This window comes from Psammomys obesus, unplaced genomic scaffold (assembly GCF_907164565.1).
Source record: "Psammomys obesus unplaced genomic scaffold, mPsaObe1.curated_primary_1811, whole genome shotgun sequence".
In the NCBI taxonomy this organism is placed as follows: Eukaryota; Metazoa; Chordata; class Mammalia; order Rodentia; family Muridae; genus Psammomys; species Psammomys obesus.
Genome location: NW_026596129.1, coordinates 734,177 through 751,782, shown reverse-complemented (window position 1 = coordinate 751,782; position 17,606 = coordinate 734,177). Strand labels below are relative to the sequence as shown.

The 17,606-nt window shown below is 45.5% G+C and overlaps 1 protein-coding gene across 3 annotated transcripts in view; it reads left to right on the top strand.

The window, feature by feature from the left end:
- The first annotated feature begins 15 nt into the window (after positions 1 to 15).
- The window catches only part of Abcd1 (ATP binding cassette subfamily D member 1), a 22,649-nt gene continuing 5,058 nt past the window's right edge, over positions 16 to 17,606 (top strand). The window contains exons 1-6 of one of the 3 annotated variants that reach the window (XM_055591792.1): positions 16 to 1,416; positions 4,442 to 4,622; positions 5,251 to 5,310; positions 13,016 to 13,158; positions 13,241 to 13,409; positions 14,512 to 14,606. In XM_055591792.1, coding sequence (XP_055447767.1) covers positions 517 to 1,416; positions 4,442 to 4,622; positions 5,251 to 5,310; positions 13,016 to 13,158; positions 13,241 to 13,409; positions 14,512 to 14,606 — 1,548 coding nt within the window. In that variant the 5' untranslated portion in view covers positions 16 to 516. The remainder of the gene's footprint in view (positions 1,417 to 4,441; positions 4,623 to 5,250; positions 5,311 to 13,015; positions 13,159 to 13,240; positions 13,410 to 14,511; positions 14,607 to 17,606) is intronic. The other 2 variants (XM_055591794.1, XM_055591793.1) reach the window with 2 other exon arrangements.

The following is a 17,606-nucleotide window of genomic DNA, read 5'->3' as shown; positions in this document are numbered from 1 at the left end:
AGCCGTGGGGCGAGAACGGGGTGGAGCGCCCCTAGCCCGGACTCCGCCTCCTCCCCCTCCCTTCACCTCTGGGGAGGAGTGGGTGGGTGGGGACTCTGTGAGGTGGCGAAGACACTGTCGTCGTAGCTGGTCTGCTGAGCGGACAAAACCCCTGGTGCCCCGGGGAGGGGCGTCACCAGGGAAAGGAGGAGCAGTAAGAGGAGGGAGGTAGAAGGGAAGAGAGAGGCTCTCTGCTTAAGACCTCTCGAGGCTCTGACCTCAGGGACTAAGGAAGCCAGTTTCTTCCACCTGTGCTGCCTGAAGAGGCCACGACCCTGGAGGATCCTAAGCTAACTGATCCAGGGGCCCCAGCACCACCCCGGGGTTCCAAAGCAACAGTCTCAGGGATCACTTCAAGGTTTCCAGTTGCCTAGACAACGATCCCTGGGTTTGAGCTACAACCCTTCCAGCATCTGGCCTCAACTGCAGCCTCGGGCAGCAGTTCCAGCCCTCTGCCTGCCCACCAATCCAGGTGACATGCCGGTGCTCTCCACTCCGCGACCCTCACGGGCTACCACGCTGAAGCGCACAGCTGTGGTCCTGGCCCTCACAGCTTATGGAATCCACAAAATCTACCCTCTAGTACGGCAATGTCTGACTCCGGCCAGAAGCCCTCAGGTTCTAGCTGGGGAGCCCACACAAGAGGCCTCTGGGGCCACCGCAGCCAAGGCTGGCATGAACCGGGTATTCCTGCAGCGGCTCCTGGTGCTCCTGAGGCTGCTGTTCCCCCGAGTCTTGTGCCGGGAAACAGGGCTACTGGCCCTGCACTCTGCTGCCCTGGTAAGCCGAACTTTCCTGTCTGTGTATGTTGCCCGCCTGGACGGCAGACTGGCCCGCTGCATTGTACGTAAGGACCCGAGGGCCTTTAGCTGGCAACTGCTGCAGTGGCTCCTCATCGCCCTTCCTGCCACTTTCATCAACAGTGCCATCCGCTACCTAGAAGGCCAGCTGGCCCTGTCTTTCCGAAGCCGTCTAGTAGCTCATGCCTACAGCCTGTACTTTTCCCAGCAGACTTACTACCGAGTAAGCAACATGGATGGACGGCTTCGAAACCCTGACCAGTCTCTGACAGAGGATGTGGTAACCTTCGCTGCCTCTGTAGCCCACCTATACTCCAACCTGACCAAGCCACTCCTGGATGTGGCTGTGACCTCCTACACTCTCCTTCGTGCTGCCCGCTCCCGAGGAGCTGGCACAGCCTGGCCCTCAGCCATTGCTGGCCTGGTGGTGTTCCTCACAGCCAATGTGCTTCGAGCCTTCTCTCCTAAGTTTGGGGAGCTGGTGGCAGAGGAGGCAAGGAGGAAGGGGCAACTGCGCTACATGCACTCTCGAGTGGTGGCCAACTCAGAGGAAATTGCCTTCTACGGGGGTCATGAGGTGGGGCAGGTTGAGATGCTGTTTATATAGGAGAGGAAGTGGCTGGGAGACCCATGGCAGCCAGCTATAGCAGTAAGGAAATCCAAAGGCGTACTCAGGCTAATGTTAAAGTTCTGAATAGGCACTGGGATGAGCTTCAGTCTAGGTCTTGGATGGCTGTAGTCTTAAGGTGCAGAAATGGATAAATGTTACCACTGGGTGGGAACTTCTCTATGCTGGCTGCCTGCAACCTCCAGGTCACTTCTGCGTCCTTGGTAAAATTGTCTTGGACTTGGAGCTTTGGATTGTATCGATTTGAGATGCTACTGGTCCAGCTCACTCCAATCTTTCAGTCAACCATTCCTGCAACCAACTGGGAGGAATTAAAGACTCCTTCCTACTGGGAGCAGGGATGGTAGGACACAGCCTGCTACCTAACCTCTCTTGCATCTCTGGGCCCTTTGAAGGCTGGCGTCCAGCGGAGCTGGCTGGCTAGGCTGTTGGGTATTATGGGCATGACTCAGCCCAAGCAGAGGTTAACAAGCAGAGCTCAGCACCGCGGCTGCTGTTGTGTTTGTACTCAGGGTCAAGGCTGTCAGAGCCCCAGGCATGCCTGGCTAGTGACTGACAGGCTTAGCAAGCAACATGCTAGCTGCCTCCCCCCACCCCACCACCGGGGTTGGGGATGCCTGGCCCCAGCCTCTGCCATGGAGGCCTGACAAGCTTCCTCTCCCACCCTCCCCCCATGGCCCCTCCCCCAGTGTGTCTGTTCTTAGCCACCCTTCCGCCCAGATCCCAGCCACTCCATGAGGTGGGCTGGGGCCAGGGGATCCTGGCAGACAGTGGAAAAGGCTACTTTAGGCCAGTGCAAGCTTTATTCTGAAGCAGCCCGTCCCCTTCCTTGTGCCTATAGTTGCAGCTGCCTCCGGGCTGTGTCCGTTTGGGCCACTGGTTTCAGTTCCCCAGTGCTTGGGGCAGGGGAGGGACACAAAAGCACCCATTTCATGAAGGCCTGTGTATGTTTCCTGGGTCAGGTAGCCACTTGCCCCAGGACCTTGTCATATTGGCTGCATATCATTTAGAGAATCAGGCTTGTCCTTGACTTTTAAAAAAGGATTTATCTCTACATTCTGAAAAGAGAAAGAGGTATTGCTGGTCCAGGTCAGGTTTCAAATTAAGAGAAAAAGTAACTCACCCTCACTATAACCCCTCTCCATTCTCTTCTCGTGAATGCTGCGCTGCAGGGCCTTGGAAAGCAGCCAGGGCCTTGGGTGAGGCACTTTGGCACAATACCCATAGCTACACCATCAACTTTAGCTGGCACTGCTACCAGCTCAAACCACGAACCTAGATTACCAGGGTGTTGCAAGGTGGTGCACTCACTTCAGGAATGAGAGGCTGAGTTTTAGGAAAGCTGGGCTATATGAGCAGGCCTACACAGAGGGCACAAAGAGAGAAAACTTGTTTTTAAAAAGACTTCTGGGATAGCTTCAGGAAATAGCACATTCAGTAATAGAGTTCACTTGCTGGGACACATGGACCTTGTATATACGCTTTGCCTGCTTGTCTAATCCTCATCTATAAAGCTGTATGGGGTGGTAGACCACCATGGGTGGCTTGGGAGTGCACAATATTCTTACTAGTGTACACAACCTCCTTCTTGGATTTTTGAGACAGGGTTTCTCTGTGTAGCCTTCGCTGTCCTTGACTCAATTTGTAGATCAGGCACTCCCAGAGTGCTGGAACTACAGGCGTGTGCCACCATTCCCAACTAACAAAGTAAGTCTTAAATCATCTTCATTTGTAAGACTCAAGCTATCCTGCTGAGGCAGGAAGATCCCGGTGAGTTTAAGGCCAGCATGGGCTACATAGTGAGTTTCTGGGCTACAGAGTGAGGCTTTCTCAAAACAACAAAAAAGTCAAGCATGGTGGTACACACCTTTAATCCCAGCACTTGAAAAGCAGAGGCAGTAAATTTGCCACAAATTTGAGGTTGGCCCCGGTCTACATAAAAAATTCCAAACCAGCCAGGACTATATAATGAGACCCTGTCTCAAAAAATAAAAATAAAAACAAGTTTCATTCTCTAGGGCTGGGACTATAGCTCAGTGTGCTCACTTAGCATGCTTGAAGCCTAGAATGCCCAAGGCCCTAGGTTCTACCCACAATACCTCAAAACTAAGAATCTGGTTCTCCTAGCAGGCCAGCCTATGCAGTCTACATTTCTACACTGCTTGCAACGTCTAGGCAATATGAGTTTGAGCAGGTCACTTTGTTTCTGTCTGCTTCTGTGTCCTACAATAGACATGAGAATATGCACAATGAGGTGTGTGGCAGTAAAATGGGAGAAAGAAGTAAAAACACTTGACAAACAGTATGGTGCTGTTTGGGCATGGGGGTGGAGGGCAGAGCAATCCAAAATACCACAGTCACCTTGCCGTGAGTACTTCCTGACACTTCTAGACTCCTTTGAGCCTGTCTGTAGCTTCTACTAGGCTTGAGAGCATATTCACCTGGTTTTGGTGGTAAATTCAGTGTAAGTTTCTCACAGAAAAGAGCCTGGGAATATAGCACGAAATGAGGTCTAAGTAGACTGAGATTGTTCAGTGAGTTTTATAAAACCTAGAACTTTATCATTTTCTCTCTTGTGCTGCTCTTTGCTTAGTTCAAGGTGGAAAAGCTATTGCTCTTGATGTCTGGAGTGGGGAGGCACTAGAGGGAGCTCAAAGAAATGGGGTCAGCAGAAGATGAAAGGCAACTGCCCTCAGGGGCCTGGATCCAGAAACTGCCCAGGCAGGGTACAGAGAGGAATGGTGAGTGTCCCAACCATAGCAGTAGTTGAGAGGATAGGAGGTGCCCTGTAACATCAGACAGTCCTTTACCATCACTCTTATTTGAGACTTGGCCCCACCACAGATACAGTCGCTAAGCCCTTGGCCTTGTGGCCATCAGACACCGAAGCATTTATGTGGGCCCTACTTAGGGACTCTTACCATCACCCCCCAGGAGTTGTCACAAGACATTTGAATATCTATTTACCTGGCAGGTGGAACTGGCACTACTACAGCACTCCTATCAAGACCTGGCTTCACAAATCAACCTCATCCTGCTGGAACGCCTATGGTATGTCATGCTGGAACAGTTCCTCATGAAATATGTGTGGAGTGCATCTGGCCTGCTCATGGTAGCTGTCCCCATCATCACAGCCACTGGCTATGCAGAGTCAGGTAAGAGCCAAGGCTCCAGGGACTTAGGGCCCAGAGCTCAACCAGCCTACTTTCCCCTTCTACCTGGGTATGCTGAGGCCCTACTGGTCTTCAAATTATCAAAAGTCAGGTATTCCTCAGAGCAATTTGCTGCCACATATGCATCTCATGGTCCTTGGTGCCAAGAAGCCTAACACAGGACCACAACTTAGGAATACTATATAACACTTCTCCACATATGTGTACCTTTTATCCACATATCTTCAGTCCAATTTTAATTTTAATGTCTTCAGTCCAATTTTAAGATAAGGATAGAACATGGCTTGGGTGAGCCTCTTCATGACCCCAGCCTTGGTTTCTTCCAAACAATTGTTCTGACGAATTGCCTTTGGGAGTGAGGGGGAGGAAGCTTGCCCTACCTGCTAACTTTGGTGGTGGTCGGGTTGTCTTTATTTCTGTTTGTTCCTTTATTGGTTTGCAGTTTATCCACTCAACTTTTAGTAGTTGTCCTTGAAGGCCCTCCTCCCAAGCCTTAGAATAGTTTACCTACCTAGTAAGGGGAACAGGAACTATTTCTGACAGGAACTCAACGACTGGTCCCTTTACCTCTCCTGCCCCCTTTACCTCTCCCGCCCCTCCCCCCCCCAAGGGAGGAGCAGCCTTGCTAGGCCACAGAGGAAGACAATGCAGCCAGTCCTGGAGATACCTGGTAAGCTAGGGTCAGATGGAAGGGGAGGAGGTTCTCCCCTATCAGTGGACTTGGAAAGGGGCTGGGAGGAGATGAGGGTGGGAGGGTGGGATTGAGAGGGAATGAGGGAGGGGGTTGGGATGCAAAGTAAATAACCTGTGATTAATATAAAACTGAAATAAAAATTTAAAAAAATAGTTTACTTAGGGAAACAACCCCCATAAAACTAGTCATTACAGCCTAACCTGAAGTTTAGTTTCATTAGTTTCTTTTTTTTCCCTTTAGGTTTGTTTTGTGTGTTTTGATTTTTGAGATAAGGTCTCTTATAGCTCAGGCTGACCTTGAACTCAATATGTAGCTGAGGATGACTATGAATTATTGATCCTCCTGCCCATTTCCCAAGTGCTGGGAATTACTGCTGTATGCCAGCACACATGACTATCATGTACATTTCATTCTCCATTATGGCTTTGCATGATGTGTGTAAACTCACCCATGTGCATACTGATTTCTCTGCTCAACATTCCCTTCCTACACTTCAATCATCCTTCCCAATAGACTTAGTTCAGAAGTCCACTCTTTGTTCTTGTGGTTTGTTTTTATTTGAAATGTGATCTCTTTTTGTAACCCAGACTAGCCTTGAACTTGCCTCAGCCTTCCCAGTGCTGGTATTACACTGTGCCTGGCTAAAACATTCTTTTATGGGGTCTTTTTCAATTAGCTTGTTGTCTGAAAATAATAGCTTTTCACACTTATTTCTAAGCTACTTAGAGTAAGCATAAAATTTTAGCACAAAGTTAATTTCTTCTAGTCATTTGACAAGATTTCATCGTCTTCTCACTTCTTGAATAGCTATTAAATTTTTTTAAACCAGTTTAATTATTAGTATTATGCATTTTCTCTCTAGGTATCTTTATCATTTTCTTTCTCTGGTATTCTCCAGCTTTAGTGCAACGTGTTTAGATGTGGGTTTCTGCTTCTCCTTCATCAGAAATGTGTTTCTTTCAAATATGCATGTTTTTCTTTTTAAATTTTTTAAAATTTTGTGTATCAAATGCATGCCTCGTGCCTGTAGAAGCCAGAAGAGGGCATCAGATCCCCTGGAACTGGAGTTACAGACAGTTGTAACCTCTAAACCTAGGTCTTCTGTAAGAGGTCTTAGTAACTTTTCTATTGGTATGAAGAAACACCATGACCAAGGCAATTTATAAAAAACAAAAACAAAAAACATTGAGCCAGGCATAGTGGCACACACCTTTAATCCTAGCACTTGTAGATCTCTGAGTTCCAGGCCAACCAGATCTACAGATTGAGTTCCAGGACAGCCAGGGCTACACAGAGAAACCCTATCTTCAAAACAAAACAAAACAAAAAGCATTTAACTGAGGGCTTGCTTATAGTTTCAGAGGATGAGTCCATGACCATTATGTCAGAGAACATGGCAGCAGGGAGGCAGGCATGGCGCTGGAGCAGTAGCTCATAACTCATATCTTACTTACAAGTTGGAGGCAAAGAGCCAGAGGGACTGAGCCTGTCCTGGGATTTTGAAACCTCAAAGCCCATCCCCAGCTCCCTTAACATACCTCATCCAACACGGCCTTACTTTCTAATCCTACCCAAAACAGTTTAACCAACTAAGGACCAAGCATGCAAAAATATGAGCCTGTGGAGGCCATTCTGATTCAAACCACGACAAACAGCAACTGCTCTTAATCACTGAGCCATATTTAGGCTTTCTAGCATCTCAGTCTTTCTTTTTGCTCAAAAATTCTCCAGATCACCTGTTGTTTTTCCTTCAGTCATGCACAACTTAAACTTTTTTTTTTAAGCATTTAACTATTTCTGCCTATCTTGACAACAAGCCTTTATGTGCTCTGCCTTACTGCTCACCTAAATACTGCTTCTCTATGTATTCCACTTTTTTGTATGATTTCTCTTCCTCACCTTTTATGGTGAGCTGGATAAGGGTGTAGATGTGGCAAGTGATTTTCCAGGTGCTTCAAGGAAAGCCAGAGAGAAGCCACTTAACCACTGGGGATGATTTTAGATAAGCTTTGTTTTGCTGGCCTGCATTGGCAGCACCAGGGCTGGAAAGGGGGTGGGATTGCAGTATTTTGTAAGGTCCTCCTACAAAGCCTTAATTCCAAAGGTCCTAGGAGGTTCTGCCTCTAGAAAATGCTAGCTGCTGCCAGAATGTCCTAGCCACAAAAACCTGTGGAGCCCCTTCCTTTGTGTTTATGTCAAAGGAAAAGCTGAAGGGGTGTTGGGAAGGAAGGCTAGTGTCCCTGCCGCCTACTGGAGCTATGTCTTTGAAGTCACAGTAGAAAGGAGGATATTTAGAATTAGCTCACCACACCCTTAAGTGCATTCATTTCCCCTCCCCCATTTCCTGGGCCAGGCGCCAAAGGCATCCATCCATCCTGTTCCCTTTCCTTCTCAAACTTTTCTGAGGTGACTCTTTGTATCTTTTTCTCCCTGAGCAACCCCTGCCATTAATCCACTTGAGGGCCACATATATCCTGGATACATCTTTCTACAGCTTCAGCCCTAGAGCCCTGGCCCCTTGATGACTCCCCAGTGGGCACTTATTATTTACCCATCTGAACCCAAGGGCCCTTAGAGCTGGCTTCCTTCCTGTCACCTACTATCATTTCCAGGTTCCTTGTGTAAAAACCTTGCTCTAGGACTGATAAGATGGTTTAGCAGTTACAGGTGATTGCCTTGAAAACCTGGCAATCTGAATTTGATTTGTTTGTTTTGGTTTATTTGAGACAGGATTTCTCTGTGTAGCCCTGGCTGTCCTAGAACTCATTCTGTAGACCAGGCTGGCCTCAGACTCACAAAGATCCACCTGCCTCTGCCTCCCAAGTGCTGAGATTAAAGGCATGAACCACCACTGCCTGGCCTAAATTTGATTTCTGGATCCCACATAAAAATGAAGAGAACCTACTCCACAAAACTGTCCTCTAACCTCCACATGTATGCAGTGGTACATGTGTGCTCACATATTACATAATAATAATAATTGTCTTGCTCTTCTGTGGATCACAAAGTCACGAAAATCAAAACTGTCAACTAATAAGACTTCAAGGGCATAACCATGGGATGTAAACTGTGACCAAAAAAGCAGGTTTAAACAGGACTGATAATTGTGAGAAATCAGAGATGGCTGTTGGCAGGAGTAGAAATCATGGTGCAGAGTAGGATGTGAGGAATAATTTGGGTGGAGAAAGCAAAGTCAGGAAGAGAAAAGTCACACTTCAGAAAAAAAAGCTCACTAGGTGTTGGACGAAGAGATCCAGATGTTCAGCAGGAATGATTGAAGGTATTGCAGATCTTTTTCTTTATAGATGTTATTGAGATGTGATTAACAGACTGTAAAATTCAGCCTTTTAAAACATATGCCTCAGATTTTTTCATGTATTCACAATTGTGTAGCCATCACTACTCTCTTAAGTCCAGAACATTTTTATTACTTCTAAAGGTAACTCCAGATCAATTATCAGTCCTAATCCTCCTTCACTCTGTCCCTGGCACCCTCTAATCTTCCTTCTATCTCTATGGATTTGTTTATTCCATACATCTCATAGAAATGGAATCTTATGGTATGTGACCTTTGCTGCAGGCTTCTTTCACTGAGCAAAATTGTTTCAAGGTTCATCTGTGTTGGAAGATGAACCAGTCCTTTGCTCCCTCTTATGGTTGACTAATATTTCATTGTATGTTCTTTTGAAATAGGCATGTGTCATCCCATCTGGCCTATTATAATTGTTTTTTTTAACTACATATTCTTTGTATATAGTGATAGGTTTCATAAAGAAAAGGCATTTTTGTTTGTTTGTTTGTTTCTTCCAGAATAGGGTTTCTCTGTGTATAGCCTTGGCTGTCCTGTAACTCAATTTGTAGACCAGGCTCTCCTTGAACTCACAGATATCTGTATGCCTCTGTCTCCCAAGTGCTGGAATTAAAGGCATGTGTCACTACACCCGGCTTTCAAAATGGTGTTTTCATTCAACTATATCATGTACTCTGACCAGATTTAGCTCTTGTTACATTCTTCTGTCTCTCTCCCTGCCCCTGCTAGTCTCCATTTTCACAAATTTTAGAAAACATATTTATCTTTCTGAATCCAGCATTTGCTTAGTATGATGATCTCCATTTGTATCCATTTTCTAGTAAATGACATAATTTCATTTTTTGTGGCTGAATGAAACTCCATTGTATATATGTACCAATTTTCATTATCTATTCATCTATTAATAGATATCTAGGCTGTTTACATTTCTTGTCTATTGTTAATAGTGCAGCAATAATCATGGATGTACAAGTAACTCTGTGGTAGGACTTAGAGTCCTTTAGGTAGTACAGATAGGTTATATGGGAATTCTACTTTTAGTTTTTTCAGAAACCTCTACACTGACATAGCAGCTGCACCCGTTTGCGTTCCTGCCTGGAAATATAAAGAGGCTCGCCTTTTCCCACATCCTTCCAGCATTTGTTGTCATTCTATTTTTATTTGTTTGTTTGGTTTGGGTTTTCTTCCATTAAGTAATTAATTTTAAAAGATCCTACTTATTTATTACACAGTGTTCTGTCTGTGTGTATGCCTGAGCCATCATGTGGTTGCTGGGAATTGAACTCAGGACCTTAGGAAGAACAACCAGTGCTCTTAACCTCTGAGCCTTCTCTCCAGCCCTAATTTATCTACTTTACATCAGAACTTCCCCTCCTTCCTCTCCTCCCAGTCCCTCCCTCCTCTCCCCCTTCCTCATGGCCACTTTTTTTTTTTTCTTCTCAGAGAAGGGGCAACCTCCTAGGGATATCAACCCACCTTGGCATATTAAATTTTAGTAGACCTGGGCACATCTTCTATCAAGGCTAGACAAGGCTGACCAGTTAGGAGAAAGGGATTTGTGGGCAGGCAACAGACAGTCCCTGCTCCTGTTGTTAGAGGTCTCCCTCTTCTATAAGACTCCCTGAGCTCCACCTAATGTTTGGCTGTATGTCTTTTCATCTGTTTTCATCAGCTGCTCTGTGAAGCCACTCAGAGGACAGTTATGCTAGGCTCCTGTCTGCAAGTACAGCAGAGTAGTATTACTAGTATCAAGGGTGGCACTTTTGGTTTTTCAAGAAAAACCAAAGTGCTAAAGGCATGTGCTACCACTGCCTAGCTTCCTTTTTTTTTTACTTTATTTTATTATTTATTCATTTATTTTATGTGCATTGATGTTTTGCCTGCATGTATATCTGTATAAGGGTGTCCGATTCCCTCGAACTAGAGTTAGAGACAGTCGTGAGCTGCCATGTGGGTTCCAGGTCCTCTGGAAGAGCAGCCAATGCTCTTAACCTCTGAACCATCTCTTCAACCTGTTCTTTTTTGTTTTAAATTTATTTATTTTTAGTTTTATATTCATTGGTGTTTTGCTTGTATTTTTGTCTGTGAGTATTGGTGTCAGATCCCCTGGAAATGGAGCTACTAACAGTTATGAGCTGCCATGTGGGTGCAGGGAACTGAACCTGGGTCCTCTGGAAGAGCAGCCAGTGAGTGCTCTTAACCACTGAGCCATCTTTCCAGCCCCTTTCTTTTTCTTTTCATTTTTTAAAAAGGAGTTCTCACTTTGTATCTCTGGCTGTCCTGGAGCTTGATGGTAGCATTCTCACTAGGATGATAGAACTTTGATATAGTTTGACTTATATTTCCCTGGTGGCTAGGCTGTTCAACATTTTTTCCTTTTTTATTTATTATTTATTGTATGTGTATGGTGTGGTGGACATAAGACTCAGAATGTATGTGTAGGTCAGAAAACTGCGAAATCAGTTCTCTTTCACCTTACGTGGATTCCAGAAATTGAACTTAGGTCATCAGGCTCACACAGCAAACACTTTACCTACTAAGCCATTCCATTGGCCCGGTGTGTTAAATATTTTACGTATATGTATTGACCATTTGTACTTCATCTTTTAAGAATTGTCTGTTCGTTGAATTTGCCCCCATCCCTTTTTTGGTTTTTCGAGATATGGTTTCTTTGTGTATCCTTGGCTTTCCTGGATTCACTTTGTAGACCAGGCTGGCCTCGAACTGACAGAGATCTACCTGCCTCTGCCTCCCAAATGCTGAAATTAAAGTTATGTGCCACCATGACCAGCCTGTTTGTTTTGTTTTTTCTTTGTTTGTTTGTTTTTGAGTCAGAATTTTATGTAGCTTAAGGTGACCTGGAATTTACTATGTAGCCAACGAGGGCCTTGAACTTTTGAGCCTCATCTTCCACCTCCTAAGTGCTGGGATTTCAAGAGTGTATCCTTATACCAATGTACAAAGGCATTTGATTCGTTTAGAATTAAATTTTGTATAGGGTGAGAAAGAGGGATCCAGTTTTGTTCTTCTACAAGATATATTTTGAGGGTGTGGAGGCACACACCTTTGATTCCAGCACTCAGGGATGCAGAAGCAGGTGGATCTCTGTGAGTTCAAAACCAGTTTGGTGTGTGTAGCAAGTAAATGCAGGACAGCCAAGGGTACACAGAGAAACCCTGTCTCGAAAAACAAAGGTACACTTTAGTGTCTTTATCCACTCATCCATTGCCAGACAGGCTGGTTGTTTCCACCTTTTGGCTATCATGAATAGCACTACTATGAACATTCAATACAATGAGCTTCTGTGTGAGCTCATGTTTTTGTTTATAATTAGGAGAGGCATTCCTAGGTCCTTTGGTAACTCACTCTTTAACTTCGTGAGGAACTTCCAAGCGTTTTTCCATTTGATCTCCTCCTGGATGAGGCATGGATAGGGGTCCTACTTCTCACCTGGCCAATGTCTCCTCTTACCTCTGCTGCAGCTTCCCTGGTCAAGATGACATATTATTTCTTGGTGATATTAGTTTCCTTAATGATGAATGGTGTCTAGTAAACTTTCTATAAACTTAATGTTTTTAATATTTGCATAATATTTACTTATTTATTTTGTTAGTCGGATGAGGAAGTGTGCATGTTATTACACACATATAGAGGTTAGAAGACAGCTTTTGGGAGTCAGTTCTCAACTTCTACCATATAGATGCTGGGGATCAAACTCAGGTCATCAGGCTTAGTGACAAGCAATTTTACCAGCTGAGCCACTTCACCAGCTCACTTTATTGCTCTTTATATATCTTTAATTTTTTTTTTTTTTAGGAAATATTTCATACTAGCTCAGGTTGACCTTAAACATGTGGCAGTCCTCCTGCCTTAGTCTTCAGACAACTGAAATACCTATCACTGAAATAGCCCATTTATATATAAGGGTCTTACTTGGATCATTTGCCAGCTGTTTGAACTCAAGATTCTCCTGCTTCCACCACCCAAATGCTGTGTTGCTCTGGGCTAAGGAAAGTTTCGGAGAACTACACCTCTACTAGCCATGTGGTTGAAAAGTATTCCTTTTTAGTCTGCATATTGCCGTTGCAGTTTAGTAATGATGTCCCTCAGTGCTCAATATGTTTAATTTTGAAGTTCTGGTTGATCTGTTTTTCTTTGGTTGCTTGTGTTTCTCGTCTCATAGCTAAGAAATCATATCCAACAACAAGTTTTGCCCATTTTCTCCTGTGAGTTAGTTTTCATCTGTGCTGTGAGGTGAAGAACATAAGTGCCCTGTGCATCTGTCATAACATTTTATATACAATTATTATGTTTTCCATGATGAATCTGTGACTTTCCACTGTCTCTCCTACCACCAATCTTGGCTTGCAGACTCAGAGACCATGAAGAAGGCAGCATTGGAAATGAAGGAGGAGGAGCTGGTTAGCGAACGCACAGAAGCTTTCACCATTGCCCGAAACCTCCTCACAGCTGCTGCGGATGCCACCGAGAGGATCATGTCATCCTACAAAGAGGTGACCCCAGTGTAGTTCCCACTCTGCCTGCCCTCCCACTTCCAAACTGGCTGTGGTTGAGCTCATGTCACCCTCCTTATAGGTGACAGAGTTGGCTGGCTACACGGCCAGGGTGTACGAGATGTTCCAAGTATTTGATGATGTCCAACACTGTCGTTTTAAGAGGACAGGAGATCTAGAAGAGGCTCAGGGTGAGCCTGGGGCCATAATACAGTCTGATATCCATGTAGAGGGGCCCCTGAAGATCCAAGGTAAGATACTTTGGATACCCTCTGTGCAGAATGCTTCCTCTGCCTCTCTACCTACTGTGTTGTCTCCTCCCATACCACCCACTCAGAGACCCCTGTGTACCCTGTCTCATCTATTTAAGACTCATTGCCAGAAAGGTCATTTAAGACTAGGTCACTCAGGAGGGGGCTGGCCCAGCAGCCTGCATTCTCCATAGCACTGGCTACCAGTTGAGTGCTGACACACCCTTCCAAATGTGTTGGTCTTGGTTACTAGTTAAGAGAGAGGGGCCTCTAAGTGCTAGGTATTGCACACCCATACAAAGCAAGTAGAGAAATTAAGGCAGTGAGGGATGGAGATGTAGTCCAATAATAGAGTGTTTACCTAGCATGTATGAGAACTTGGGTTCATTTCCCAACACTGCAACAACAATAACAAAAAAGATTTATATGGCTCTGTATATAGCTCAGTTAGTGTTTGTCTAGCATAAATAAGGCCCTTAGTTCAATCTGTACTACCACATAAAGCAGGCATGGTGATGTCAAGATCAGCATTCTGTCTAAAATAAAATAAATAAATAAGATATTTTAAAATAAATAAATGTTTAAATTCTTAAGTGGCTAATGCCTGTAATCCCAGCTTTTGGGAGGCTTAGGCAGGATTGCTGCATATTCAAGATCAGTGAGGGCTGTAGTATTTAGACCCTGTTCCAAAAAGAAACTAAAGAAAAAGAAGTCAAGAGAGCGTGAAAGCACAAAAGAAAGTTCAGCCAGCAGCCAATTCAGAGGAGTCAGAGTACTGCAGCAAAGGAGCCCAGGCATTGAAGCTGATCTTACAATGTCACCGTGACCGTTGTTGTAGGGCAAGAGTACCCACTAAATGCCTCAGGTTCCAGAGGGAAAAAAGGTGGCAGCTTAGGGCATGCTACTTGACTCTGATATTATTGACTTGTTGGAAGACCTCTGTTTTCCCATGTGGCCCTATAACACACCATACTGTTTGGGGAACCGGGGGTCTGCTATTGAGATAGGTTAAGCCTGTGCCAACAGAACAAGGGATAAGCAACAGGGCACAGAAAAGCAGTAAAATGTTGTGTTCCTGTTCTTCCATGCCTTCTCTCTACAGGCCAGGTGGTGGATGTGGAGCAGGGGATCATCTGTGAGAACATACCCATCATCACACCCACAGGAGAGGTGGTAGTGGCCAGCCTTAACATCAGGGTAAGTCAAGTGGAAGAGCATGCCCAACCTAAAGTACTGACCAATCTGGATCAAGGAGCTGGGGACAGGGTACACTTCCAGGTCATCTCGCCACCTGCATCAGTGAACCCTAGCCTTTGACATCTCTCTTAGCTGTGCTAGCAGTGACATTGTCCCCAAGTCTGCGTGGCAGATCGGCCAAGGTCAGGCTGAGAGACCAACGTATCTCTGACTATGAGTTCTGAAGCAATAATGTGAGTGCTGATAAAAGAGACTAATAATTACCAGGGTTGCCCAAGGGTTACCCAAGGGCTCCTTTTCTGATCATTTGTTCATCCTACCAGGCTTCCCTGAACTCTAGGCTGGGCATTAGAAACCATAGATAAATTAGAGAGTGGGGTGCCCTTAAGAAGTACCCACTGCTTGGTATGGTGGCACACACCTTTAATCCTGGCACTGGGGAGGCAGAGGTAGGTAGATATCTATGAGTTCGAGGCCAGCCTGGCCTTGGATCTAGTACAGCCATAGCAGTTAAACAGAGAAACCCTGTCTTGAAAAACCAAAGCAAATAAACAAATAAAAATGTCCCTAATTAGACTCTGATCTAGAGTACAGTAAGGGCCACCAAAAGGCTGATTATCGTTTGATGAGCAGAGGCCCTTCTTCAGAGTACAGGAGGTAGATAGGTGGACACAACAGGAGTTAGGAGCTAAGAGACAAAGAGGCCAGGGCCTGCCATGTCTCCGAAAGGAAGGAAGCTGGAAAGAAGCAAAAAGAAGTGGAATATCAGGCTCCTGACTTCGCTGAGGGGTTGACTGAGCCTAGAGAGGAAGAAGAAGGGCAAGATTCATGAAAGCTAGTTGAGACAGTAGAGGGAGATGCCCCCTCCCTAAAACATCACAACATATTAGGGTGGTCCCTAATGGACCCAAAGTAGATAGTTTCCTGCCTGGCCCTGGAAAGAAACAATAGGAAGGAAACACACTGTAGCCTGGGTGAGCAGAATGCAGCTGGATAGAGAGCAGGACTGACAAGGAGTCAAGTAGAAGAGTAAGGCTGGGCCTTGAGGGACCCTAATACTTCGTGACACTACTGTTCTCCAGAGCCAATTGTCCCATCCTGCTGAATGTCCTGGGGCTTCCCTAAACTGGGGCTTCCTCTGGACTGGGTGGCATTACCACCAGAAATGGCCTCCTTCCATATTCTGGAGGTCAGAAGTCTAGCTTTGAGGTGCAGAAAGGGTTCATTTGCTTTTGCTTTGTCACCCTACTCTCTGTCTCTATCTTCATACACATGCACACTCCTCTATTTGTGTCTATTCAAATCTTCCCTCTTTGTAAGAACTCCAGCCATGTTGGATTTGGCCCACTCCTCTCTAGTAGGCCCTAGTGTTAATCTAGCTAATTGCATGTGCAATGACAGGTCTCAATCTGACACAGTAGGACATAGGACTTCAGATAAATTCAGGGGACACAGGTCAACCTGTCACATTGCTCAAGGCAAATCAAAGGCCAGAACCTAGATCCTCCTGGAAACCCTATGGAGCAATACCCTTATCACTTCTAGATAAGGAAACACCTACACTGAAAAAAAGGAGGAACTGAGGATGATGGCGCTGGGAATGCCAAGGTTTTCTCTGCTGTGGAGTGCTTTGTCTCCTCTGTGACCCAGGCTCTCTGACTAGCTAACAGTGGCACTAAGTGGACTAAACCCTCCTTCCTGCCAGTGCTGCCAGAACCCCAGTGAACAGCTACTCTGTGGCCTAAAGACCACTGAGGCCCTTAGTGCTGAGTCCAGGGGCCATCCTCTGTGACCCCTGGTTCCTGAGGACAGAGTAGACTATGTGCTAACAGGTTAGTCTTGACATCTAAAACTTTTTTTTTTTTTGAGATGGGGTTTCTCTGTATAGCTTTGTCTGTCCTGGAACTCACTCTGTAGATCAGGCTTGCCTCAAACTCACAGATCTGCCTCCCCAGTGCTGGGATTATAGGCATAAGCCATTATCACCCAGTTTAGAACCTTTTTTATTTTGTATTTTCAAAATAAAACAAAAAACTTTACCCAGGCAGTTCGTGTGTATGTGTGTGTGTATGTGTGTGTGTGTGTGTGTGTGTGTGTGTGTAAGACAAGGTTTCATTGTATAGCTCTGGTTGTCCTGGAGCTTGCTTTGTGGACCAGGCTAACCTTTACTTCCCAAATGTTGAGATTAGATCCATGTGCCAGTTCCTCCAGCTTCCCTACACAGTTCTAGAAAACCTCTTGATACTACACTTGGATCCCACTGAGGTAGTCAGAAGGCATAGACTACTTTGCACTATCTTAGAATGCACTCATTCATTTGACCATGGTGTGTGTGTGTGGGGGGCTCTTGTCCCTGTGTTTGGCTTATGCTATCCAGGAATGTTGGGGCCTTAGGGGACAGAACCAAGTCCTTGCTTGCCTTTTTCCTTCCTTCCTTCCTTCCTCCTTCCCTTCCCTTCCCTTCCCTTCCCTTCCCTTCCCTTTCCTTCCCTTTCCTTCCCTTTTTCTTCCTTTCCCTTCCCTTCCTCCCCCTTCCAAATCCTGTGTGGACTCTGGCCCATATACAGTGGTGTACTCTATAAACCCCAACCCCAGCACATGTTCTATATCCCTCAGAGGTGAGTAAACCCATTCACTATGCCTTATGCATTCCACTGTATCCTAGACCTAGCATTCAGTTGAGTATTCACCTGAATACAGAATGCAGAATATGCATAATGCCATATTCTGGACCTCATCCCTGTGGCCTTGTAGTCACTTGCCAACAAGAATGGGCTTAGTAGCACACTTAAAAAATCTCATCCAGCCCTTGGGAATCTAAGATATGAAGATTGAGTTCCAGACCAGCCCAGGCAACATAGCAAGACCCCTCCCACCTGCTACCTTGTCTATAGAAACCTGGTTCCCTTGCTTTTCTTCTTTCTTTCCTTTTTCCCTTCCTTTTCCCTTCCTTCCTTCCTTTCCTTTCCTTTCCTTTCCTTTCCTTTCCTTTCCTTTCCT